This window comes from Castanea sativa, chromosome 2 (assembly GCF_040712315.1).
Source record: "Castanea sativa cultivar Marrone di Chiusa Pesio chromosome 2, ASM4071231v1".
NCBI lineage: Eukaryota > Viridiplantae > Streptophyta > Magnoliopsida > Fagales > Fagaceae > Castanea > Castanea sativa.
Window position 1 is genome coordinate 37018462 of NC_134014.1, and position 12210 is coordinate 37030671.

General features: G+C 33.9%; 1 protein-coding gene across 1 annotated transcript; it reads right to left on the reverse strand.

Moving 5' to 3' along the window:
• Window positions 1-6796: 6796 nt before the first annotated feature.
• On the reverse strand, window positions 6797-11981 carry LOC142623743 (uncharacterized protein At4g38062). The gene is made up of 2 exons (XM_075797202.1): window positions 11791-11981; window positions 6797-10114 (listed from the first exon to the last, which is right to left on the reverse strand). Exon 2 carries the CDS (start codon window positions 10075-10077, stop codon window positions 6952-6954), a length of 3126 nt encoding a protein of 1041 aa, XP_075653317.1. The 5' UTR covers window positions 10078-10114; window positions 11791-11981; the 3' UTR covers window positions 6797-6951.
• Window positions 11982-12210: the final 229 nt, after the last annotated feature.

Genomic DNA, 12210 nt, shown 5'->3' on the forward strand with positions numbered 1-12210 from the left:
AGTCAATATTAACCCGACATGTTTATTAAATGGGTCAAAATTTCCCAACCCTAACACAACCCATTTTCAGTTGTGTTAACCTGTTTATCATACTTTATCAAAAGGAAAAAAAATTATGAAAAAACAAACAAATAAATATTTTTAATATAAAATTAAGAACTAACAAGTAACTGCATCACAAATAATCATTCAAAATTAAAGTATATCCCAATATCACAAATAATCAATCACAATATGTCAAAGAAAGTAAACCACAACAACTAATAAGTTTATATACCTAGGGTTTGAAGGGTGTATTAGTAAAATGTTATTTAATTAAATAAGTCAAATAGGTTCCATAGGTTGAACACTAACCCAACCCATTTATTAAACGGGTTAGTCGTGTCAACCCGAATATGACACAAACCTATTAAATTTCAACCCATAACTTGCTAATTTCGTGTCATGTCGTATCGGGTTCGCAAGTCGTGTTCAATTTTGCCACCCCTATTCATGAGTGTATCATATTTAATGTTAGTGTCGGTCCAATAAAGTGTTTTCACTTTTAATAATTTTGGAAATTAGTGACATTTTAATATTTTATACTATAAATTTTTTTAAAAGTGCATTAAATGATATTAGGGGAAAGCTTTATTTTCTAAGGTAAACAAACAATTTGGAATAAAGAAAATAATTCAATACTCTAAGAACAATATTTCCTACAAAAAGAATCAATTTAAAACCTAATTAGTTCAAAATAAATTGAAGTGGACTAAAATGAATTAATAACATGTGAATGAGACTCAAAAAAAGTGTAACAATAATAAATGTTATTATATAGATTGGATGAAACACGTGACATAAAAATTAAACTCCAATTTGAGATTTATTTGGATTTTATGTCAACTTTGACATTTTTTTTTTTTTTTGATGAAGATGTCAACTTTGACAATATTCCACTAATAAGCCAAAAAATGATAAATATAATGAAAGTAACGTTACAAAGCAAGTTACGGTGAAGGAGAATCTGCCTATAATCAATATATATATAAAAGCAGAGACCTCATGCGGAAGAGCATGAGGTCCTGCATGCTCTACGCTCTATTTCCAGCTTCTATTAGGCCAAAATTATTACATTTAACATTCCCAAATCACCTTCACTTGAAAAATAAATTCCAACATCCTTTTAGAAATTGAAAAGATGCACATTACTCATTGTTTAGCAAAATCAAATTCACCTCTTCTCTTTCTTAACTCTTCGATTCCCCTTTTAAATTTGAACCACACTAATATATTTCTTTTTAAATCAATATATATATATATATATATATATATATATATATATATATATTATCTGTAGCCCTCAAAGCTTGCTGGACACTGAGGAAAATAAATCAATGTAATAATTATTTGGACAATAACCCAAATCCCATTAGATACCTCTACCCTTTCTAGCTCCATTGATGCCAATTTGCTTAAACCATTATATCTTCTTCTTGGAGCTATGCTTTAGATCCCAAATTGAATCGTAAGGTCATTCTTCCTCTAAAAGGTAGGTATATAATCTCTAAAACAACCCTTTCTCTGTCAGTCTTTTAAATTTTACTTTATTACTTTGATATCTTTAATTTTACTTTGTAATTTTGGTTTGGACGCAATTTCCTTTTATTTATATGTACGCAAATTGTTTGATAAAATAGCTGAGTGTTTTGCTATAGGCAACAGTTAATGCAGAAGCAGCAAACTATTTTTTATGTGCTCATATTGTAAATTGTAGTAATACGCAATAAATATGGTCTGTGCTAGAAGTAACGTTGTAAATTGCTTCAAATAAACACTATTTTGGTTTTGATTTCTTTTCTATAGTTTTTATGGTTTGCTTAACTTGACAATTTTGCCACTACACCAAAACAAAATAAAAAAACAAGACAGGAGAATTCTGTAGCTATGAAATTTATCTTAAGTGATGCCCATTTTGCAACATTTTGATTGTGTATGTGTGAGTGATATTAGAATAATTCAAAACATTTAAGAATATATATATATATAAATATATATATTAATTACAAGTCAATTCTTTCCATTTTTATTTTTATTAGTGTGACTGTTATTTATTCCAACAGTACTATAAGCATGAATTTTTTAGAAAGGTATATAACAAAATCTACCAATTTAAATGTTCAAATTTAAATGCACACTACGGATAAGCACTTGGCAAAGTGAGACCAAGCTTTGCACTATTAAATTTTAATATATTTCCGTTAAGATCAACCCATCTTAAATTTTTTTATTCAGTTATTCTCTCCCTTAACTCTTCAGTTCTTTTAGAAAATAAATAAATAAATAAAAACTATTTCACTTCCCCTTTCAATTTAAACACACACTAATGTACCTATTCTTTTATCAATTGATGGATCTTCCTTCTATTAATAGATCAACAATTCCACTACGAGTTCATGGACAAAAACTCCTTTCTCAGTGTCTATAAATAAATCAATAAATATTCTGACTCTCACTCTTTGTTTATTTCTTTCATTTAAAAAAAAAAATTATTTGAGGTACCGAGTTTGTGGTTTGCAATGTTTGAGAGAAGATTGACTTGAGGAGATTGAAGCTTCAACTTTACCTATTTTGGTTGGAGACTAAAGTCACTAAACCCAAGAAGAAAAAGCCACCGGCCCCTAATTTATCATACCCTTATTTAGTATCTAAGAGGTACGAAATACTAAAACTCTACATTAGTAGCTAAGAGGTAATGGGTTTTTGATAATCAAACTAGATGGTGGTTTGTTTCTTTTCATTTGAACTATTTACTGGTCAAGATTTTCTTGAGCCACACCATTTTTATAATTTATAATTTGGCTTTTGGTGAGTGATTTAAATATGTTACATGAGGATGTGATTAAGAAAATTAGTTGAATTGGGTACTATTTAGACCCTACGGCAAAGATAAGTTGAGTAAATAATCCGGTTTTGTTAGGCAGGTAGAAAGATCAATGAGGAAGAAGCTTAATCAACAAATCAAGGTCCTCCATGCCACATGTAGTTGGAGCACATACCCATGTATCTATATGGATTGGATCACATTCAAAATGCCAATGGAGCCAAAACTTTTGTGGGATTTGAAGTGCTAAGAGCCCAGGAATAATTATATATTTTATTTTGAATCTATAGTGTTTGATAAAATGCTTGAAGAAAATTTATAATTTTTATTTGATTGTATGATGTAGCAGCCTATATAATTGACACGAATGAAACAAATTAACTTAACTACGGGTTGGAAAGTTGTTATTATTTTTAGGTGAATAATTGTCTTTTACCTATTGAGAGTTTAAGTATTATTTGGAAGCAAAGTTTTAAAATAATCAACACAATCTACACATATTCTATGTCCTACTAAATAACAAAAACTCAATTGTTAAAAATAGGAACAAAGAAAGAAACAATGAGAACCGCAAAGGTACAAATTAAGAACTAAGTGGGCAAAAAAATTATGTGGTGTCTCCATTATTTGAAGGTTAGCTTATAATCTATATTAACTCAAAATGGTATTAAAAAAATTGTTAAATATATTATACTGATACACCTTTGTTAAAAATTTGTTAAATATGCTGAATCATGTCTAGCTCAATTATCATTGAAGTTGCTTGCTTTATTTATTTATTGGTCAAGTATCATGTATGGCTGTCCACGAGAGCCTTGACAATATCAGTGTGTGTTTGTTGCTTTGCCTAGACATAAATCACTATGCAACCTTAGCACTACTATAATTAAAATATTATTGAAGATGCTTCATAAGATCAATGCCTTAGTTAGACATTTCGTATGACAAGGGATAGGTTCAAGGAGTTTGATACGCAATTATGCATAATGTATCCTTGCAATTAATTGGTTTATGATCAACTGATGGTAGGCAACAAAATATGCCTACATACTCTGAAGTTTCTACTATAATTGTAGGTGATTTTAGCAATGAAAATATCTATTATTTATGCTATAATATATGTACAAAAATTTCCAAAACCATTTTACATAAAAGTTTACAGTATTATCCGCGCAACGCGCGGGCAACCTTCTAGTTCTATACAATGAACCACCACATGTTTTATAAATTTAAAATTTGGCGGTAGGGTTGCCCAAAGTTGAATTATCGTACCAATAAAACCAAAAAAAGGTGACCTAAATTTGTAATATTACTTAATAATATAAATTTCTACAAATGATAAAGGGAAAAAAAGCATCACTCTCAGCTAAAGCCACCCATGACTTGTTTTTGTGTGGGATAAAGATTCTAGGAATAGATGCCTTCTGGATCAAGTCCCACTAAGTGTTTGTTTGGAAATCTAGGGTCCGTTTGATAACGTTGTTCTAGTAATATTATTTGTATTTTTTAGAAACACGTGTGGGTGAAAAAGTGTATGAAAATACGTGTATGAAAATACGTGTAATGTTGTTGAAAAATTGAAAATTGTTGCTCAAAATCACATAGCAAACGGTCCCCTAGTTTTTAGCTTCTTCTTTTTAGAGAAATAAGCTAGCTTTTAGTTTTTTTTTTTTGTTGGTCACACATTTAACATAAAAATTACCAAAAACTATATATCTTTTGATAAACATTATGCAAATAAATTATCGAAAAATGCAGGATCCCAAAAGAACACTAAAAAATGAATCTTACAATATAGAGTAAGAAATAGAATAAAAATTGAGAAGTAAATTATAAATTCCTCAACACTCACTAATAAAACATAAGAGCCCTAATATAGTAATATACATAGACATTTTTTTTTGCAATCTAGTTGTGCATTTGTTAGTGTGCCAGATTTCAGGCAATAACCAAACCAATTTCAATAGCAAACCAACATATTTTATGGAAGCTTTTGCATGAAACTCTATGTGATCCTGAGCAAACAACCATTAAATAAAGCATAGCCACCCCATCTAAAAGCCAAAAGCAATCATCAGGTGGGAAAAGGAAAATGTTTTTAGAGTTGAATGAATGAATGATTATATGTCAACAGTCTTTGTTAAGATATTGTTTGATTAGATGAATCCTTTGGCAGCATCCTGCGTTGTCTTTTTTTTTTTTATTAATTTTATTATTATTATCATGCAGTAATTTTTTTTTCAGTTGGACTTGACTTACAAAACAGGGCAGTTCCAGAGAATTCATAGAAGTTCTGGGATACCTTTCACTTCTATAGTTCTATGCTTTTCTTTGATGATGAGGATAGGAACATTGAGGCGGTAAAGCTTGCTCACTGCTTTATTTTTTAAAACTGTTTTCCTTGTTCCTTCTTTATGCATGTGAAGCATCTTGGGCTCCTTTAAATTTTTAATGCCTCTCGTGCTACTCAAGTAATTGTGGAGAAAATCATTCCATGTCTCTTGTTAGGTATCAGAACTTTCAATGAATAATCTGAAACCAGTAATGTTATTTATAGTTACAAGTATCAAAAATGGGTGTAACAAGCATATTAGTTGGTGAAGAGGATAAAATTGAAATGGATGGTCAGATTTTACAGAAATAACTTTGGACGATTGCACTAGGGTAAGGGATGAAGAGAGTAGGTAACGTGACAACATAGTGAGTGAACGGATTAACCTTATTAGACAGACAGTAACGTAGATGGACGCTAAGGTGGACGCTGGCCATAGCCACGTGACACCTACATGGTTTACTTGGTCTTCAAGGAGCCTCAAACGAAAATAACTTGTGCTCCATTATTAACCTTAGTCAACATAATTTTTATATGGAAAGGGTCTCACCAAATATGCGCATTTATGAGGATCTTTTCTACAAGGAAATGTTCCCCTTCACCAAGGAACCGAGGTCGGTTTCCCTACTACTATAAAAACCCAAAACCCTCAAAAACTAAGGTACGCATAATTTACCCAACTTTGGCACTCTAGAGTTGTGATAGTTTTCTAACTTAACCTTCGGAGGGTATTTGACCGGTACCACACCGGTACTTTCTTAAGGTCTTCTCTTTTGGTATTGTGCAGGTGTTGTGTTGAGCATGTGAGGATCGTGGGGCTTATTAACGATTTTCAGCATCATCAGTTGGTAATGAGGTAAACCTTGGAGCTTTGAGGCAGGGGTTATCAAAATTCTCCCAGAAGTCAAGTTCATCTGGCAGGGACTTGCAGAATTGAATCTCCCTCCTTCTCAGAGTTATGCATGACCTTTATAGTGGTGTAAAGCTGAGCACTGCAGCCTGTAGGGGAGAGTGTTGTATTGTTATCAAACTCAAACCATTACAGTAGAAGTATTGTTTTGCTACATTATTTATTCATACCATCAAACGATTATTTTGTAGCCATCTAGCTGAGAAATGAGAAATTGATCTAGTTAATGCTTTGCAAGTTCCTATATAGACCCGTGTCTGAAGAATATTAGTACTTTTGCACAAACAATTAGCTGAGAGTATGACTATCTTCAGTTTTTACAAGTTAACTATATGCTGCCATCTATCCCATATTTGCATTACACATTAGTACTGTAATAATATTACCGCTTAACTGATGAAAACTATTATCAATATATACTGTTCTAAACTATTTTTGAGCTGCATTTGGGGAAAAAAGTAATACTCTTTTCTCCGAAAAGTAATAAGAAGAAATTTTCAACAATTTGCAGACATGTTTACCAAAGCATACATTACCCTGAAAGAGAAGTGACGATTCATTGGAAATACGCACACAGTCATGAAGTAAAAGCAACTTCTGTTAATAGTAGTAGGTTAGAGTTACAAGTTATAGAAACATTCTGGTCCTTCAAATAAATAAATCTGAATTCGTGGTAATTTGTCAATGCAAGAACAAAATGCTTATACATGCACAAATTAGTCATATACAAAGACGCTAAAAGTAATCAAAGCTTTATCATGGACCATGCCTTAAAGCCGAAAACATATGTATGAGGAAGCAATACTGTGTCAAACAAGCTATATATTACATATAGCTTCTTTGCAGCTAGTTGTTGCGCTCTCTAAATGGTGATCTTGCATCAGAAATGGCTTCATATTTCTTTGTTGAAGGAGAAGAATGAATATTCAAGTTCTCTTTTACAGACTGCAATAGCTCATCATCCTCCTCCTTCAGAACCATCCCTGAACTGTTATTATCAAAAGAGTGCACCATATTGCTCAAAACACCCATCATTTGTGAGTCTGCAGCAGACAACTCACTAATCCTGTCACTCAGGCCCGCAATAAAACCCAATAAGTTTTCCCTATCCGACGACAATTTCATGACATCTTCAAGTAAACTTCTTTTTTCGCTCTTAAGCTCATTAATGAAGGCATCTGAAGTTTGCAGCTTTGTCTCCATTTGAGTAGTCAAATTCTTCATTTCCAATTGTTTTGCATGCAGTTCAGCTTCAATTTTCAGTGCCTGCTGTCTTGAATGACATAAAGATCTTTCCTGCAATTCCAATTTCTGTTGTATATTACGGATATCATCTTCAAGTTCCCCAACCATCAACTTCTTCTCTTCAACCTCTAGTACAGCCAAAATCTCAGCTGCAGCAATCTTTTCCCAAGCTTCATGGACCAAATTAATCTCTGCCTGCTTCTCAGCAAGCTGTGAAGAAAAAGAGACTAATGAGCTATTAAACTTTTGTTCCAGTGACTTCACAAACTGCATGAGATCATCTATTCTCTGGTTTTTCTCATCTAGGAGGTGGATAATATTCTCTTTCTCATGCTCAAATGTTCTCTCTGAAACAATTTGTGAGAGAATAGCACTTTCAAATTCTCTTCTCAATGATTCTTGCTCCAGCCACCCAACCTCTTTCTCGAGTTGCTCTAGAATCTTGTCCTTCTCTGTCATAGTTTGGAAAAAGCTCGTTTTCTCTGACTCGAAGGACATAACTGTCTCCATTCCTGCAAAACTAGCAGCTTCTGCTTCCCTTTTTTTGAGCTCTTGTTCCTGTAACAAAATCTGTTGCTGGAGATTATCCATTCTTATGTCTTTCTCTTCTAACATCTGTAAGAGGCCATTTTTCTCTTGCTTGATTGTTTCCCCAACATCTATTTGTGCCAGAAGAGAAGCTTCTAGCTCTTTCCGCACTTCATGATTTTCTTCAAGTTCACCTTTCAAATGTTCGGCAATTGATTTCCAAATCTGCAATTCAAATTCAATTTCATTTTCCTCACATATTTTCTCAGCTAATTCAGTATTTGCTCTCTCTAAGGCATCACAAACTTCTGTAAGTTTCTCCTTTGAGCTGCTCTCAATCTGCAAAACTTGTTCTTTCAAGAGAAGTTGACACCTGGACGATTCCTCAAGCATTTCCCTGTACCTCTCAAGTTCTTTCTGCATTATAAGCTGCTGCTCTTCAATGAATTCCAAGGACTCAACCCTCCTCAATAACGATTCTGCCTTCTCGCGTTCTTCTATGATATCTGTCTGGGCTCTAACCAGAGCGGTATTCTTCATCTCCCTGTAGCTCTCAAGTTCTTTCTGCATTAAAAGCTGCTGCTCTTCAATGACTTCCAAGGACTCAACCTTCCTCAATAACGATTCTGCCTTCTCCCGTTCTTCTCTGATATCTATCTGGGCTCTAACCAGAGAGGCATTCTTCATCTCCAGCTGCTTCATCAATAAAGAAACATTATCCTCTCTCTCTTTGTCACTTATAACCAGTTCAGCCTTTTCCTTTGCAAGCTTCAATTGAGCCTCAGAAAGGGCAGCATTCGTCGTCTCCAGCTGCTTCATCAATAGAGAAATATTCTCTTCTCTCTCTTTGTCACGTACATCCATTTCAGCCTTTTCATTTGCAAGCTTCAATCGAGCCTCAGACATTCCTAGTTTTAGCTCCTCATTCTCCAGCTTCAACTGCATAGCTAAGGACTGGCAACCTTCAAACTCCATCATAAGCTCTTTCATTGCAGCATCTTTATTCTCCAACTCAGACCGAGAGTCATTCAGCTCTGCCACCAGTTTTTCCAGTTGAGAACTCAACTCAGCTTCTTTAGCCTTAAGATTTGGAGTACACTCTCTATGCATCTGCTCCAAACTTTTGAGCTTGTTTCGTAGCTTAGCTAGAGAAGATGAAGCTCCTGATTCTTGTATTTGAGCTTCTTGAAGTTCTCGGAGGGATATCCGCAACTCCTTATTTTCTTGCTCAAGCTTCCTCGCTTGATATTCCATTTCTTTATAAATGGTCTCTTTTGTGCCCAGCGAATGCCTTAGCGCTGAAATTTCATTGTCCCTGTCAGTAGTGAGGCTATCCAGTAGTGATTTTGCATCCTGGCACTCTGTAAAAGCATTCTCAAACCGTGTCTGGAATTCAGAAACTTGAACTTCCAGATATTTCCTCCGGCTTTCTTCATGAGCCAGGGCTTGGTTGCACATTTGTAGCTTGTTTTTCAGATCTTCTGAGATTCTGGTTTGAGAATCTAAGCTTGTCTGTAGAGAGCAAATCTCATCAAACAATGTAGATTTCTCCTGCTCCCATTCCTTCTTACTTGCCCTGAACTGATTTCGTAGCTTTTCATGAGCTTCTTCTAGATGTGCAAAATGCTCCTTCTTCCATTTTAGCTGATCTTCAAGCTTCCTGTTCTTATCCTCTAGATTGAGCAACATATCATCTCTTACGCTCAGTTCTTTAGATGCTTTAGCTCTTTTCTCTGCTTCTGAACACTTCTTCTGAGAAACTGATAGACACCCTTTAAGGCCTTCAATCTCTTCCTTATGTGCCCGAATGCTTTGCTCTTGATTCATGATCTTCTCATTGGCCTCATCTAAAGCTAACATCAAATCTCTGTTTTCTTTTTCCCATTTAAGGCAATTCTCATCATAATCAACTCGATGCTTGTCATTTGCAGCTCTCAGACGTTTAATGATAGACTCTTTTTCATTGAAACTGCATTTAAGTTCCTCACACATTTGCTTAACCTCAGAGATTTCTTGTGTCTTGTCATTTAATTCTTGAGATTGCTTCTCAATTTCCAGACTTGCCTTCTGTAGTTTGATGAGTTGTTCATTGTGGGCTTTCTTCAAGTTCTCAAACAATTCAGCTTTGATTTTGTATTCTGCCCTGAGCTTCTCAATCTCAGCTTTAGCATCATCTAGATCCTCATAAGCCCTCTCCATTTTCTTTATTTTACAGCAATAAAATCCCAAAATTTTCCTGATTGCAAGCAAAAAACAAACTAAGAAAATAAGTTGAACTGGATTTGAGTACCATGATTCCATTAGGTAGACACAGAAGAACATCATGCAGCCAGAAGAGACAACATTAAGTCATAAACGTGCAACATAATTCTAACTATACCAGAAACTTCAAGAGTCATAATTGTTCAAATGAATTCCTCAATTTTCTAATCAGCTATTGTATGACACAGGAACATCTATTATACAAGTGTCACTCCTAAAGTTTATTCTATATTCACAATGACTAAATTATATACTGGCTCTCGACATCCGGCAACCCTCTTTTTTTCTGGGCTTGGACTGAGTGTGAACAAAATATATAACATTAAGCACAAACACAAGCGGTGTTCCTAAAGTTTATTCTATATATTTGATAATAGAATGCATCTTCGCAATACTTAAATCCTTCGAAAGTTTATCATACAATTCCCAAGATAGTATTGCATATCCCATTATTCAAAGGCAAAAAAACATGAAAGTAAATAGAGTATTGTAGAAATAAATACAGCTCAAGTGACAGATTTAGAATGGAAAATATGAACTTGTGCATTCAAAAATCATTGAATTTTTTCAATATAATCTTGACAGAAGAATGAAAAGTGGACAAAATAAAATGTGCTCTATACTAATTGGCTCTTTTTAGAAGTCATTTCCAATCTACAAAGCTCCCACGTTTAGGGAGTTTGGGAGAAAGCCGACTCCTGAATTTGAACTCATGACCTGTTGCTTTAGGTGAAAGACCCTTGTAATTGGACCAAGGCCCGACCTCAACTAATTAGCTCTTTTTATACTTTCATTTATTTATTAAAAAAAAAAAAACCTATGATTCTTAAATTTCCTCAAAAATTTTGTTTAACAACATGTGGAACATTTGTATACTTCCGAAAGAATGGGAGAGCTGACATTAACCTATTATTAAAGTTAAAGCTTCACTAAATGACAAAAGTTTGGAATGAGCAGGATTGTTTGTCCAAACATTTGTCTTCTAATTATTCATTGCTTTTAACATCAGTGGGAGACACATAATGGAGGTACAAACAAACTCCAAGAAAAAGAAAAGGCACAAAAAATTTCTAAATTAATCTGCGTTAATTAAGAAGGAAAATAAATTTTAAATCTTTTTATTTCGGAGATTTCATAACTAGCAGAAAGTATGGAATTTCATATTTAATATTTCACATCCACGACTTGCAGAATTTGAATCAAACAAACAATTGGTTTTATATTTTTGCATCATCAAGAACCAGAAAACCATGATCTATGGCCTGGTTGAGTTATTAGTAATTTGAGAACAAAAAGAATATAAAGAAAATTAATCTATCGAAATCCTGAGATTTTCTAGTGAATCAAACAGAGACTAACACAAAAAATCAACTAAACTCACATATAAAATACACGAATTCATGCAAAAATCCTTGATGCGTGTATAAAGTAAATGATCCAAAGATTGAATTTCACTTGCCAGGAAAATTCCAAAAGAAAATCACCCAAACCTTCAAATGCGAATAATATAATTAAAGAAACCACCAATACACCGTCTTTGGTTACCAAAAGAAAGGAAATTGGTGAAAGTGAAATCCCGAGATTTCATTTTTCTTTTCCTAAGCAAACAAACAAGTTTCAAGAAAAACGAAGGGAGACCCAGAAGAGTACCTGGTTGTGAGATTATAGATTCGACATCATACGATGAGTTAACGCTGATTGGTTTCTTTGGGATTTTCTGGTTCTTGGTGAAGAATGAGATTTATGAGAGAGAATGTGAGTCCGAGAAAGAAAGAAAGAAAGAAAGAGAGAAAAAGTGGTTTCAGGGAAGAGAGCCGTTAGAGAAAGAGAAGGCCTTTTTTGGATTTGAAATTGTATTTGACGAAGATTGACAGTTAGAGAGTGTTATATCATTAACGACGTTAGTCTTGGATCCACCATTTACTAGCCGTTAGGAATCGAGCTTGGGTTGGGCTAAGGTGAATCAAATTTTGCTTTAATTTGGCCCAATTGTGGTAGAGTTGGGCTGGGCTCTCAAATGGCAAGCTCTGTTCTAATATTTGATTAATTGATTGCTTACAAATGGCAACT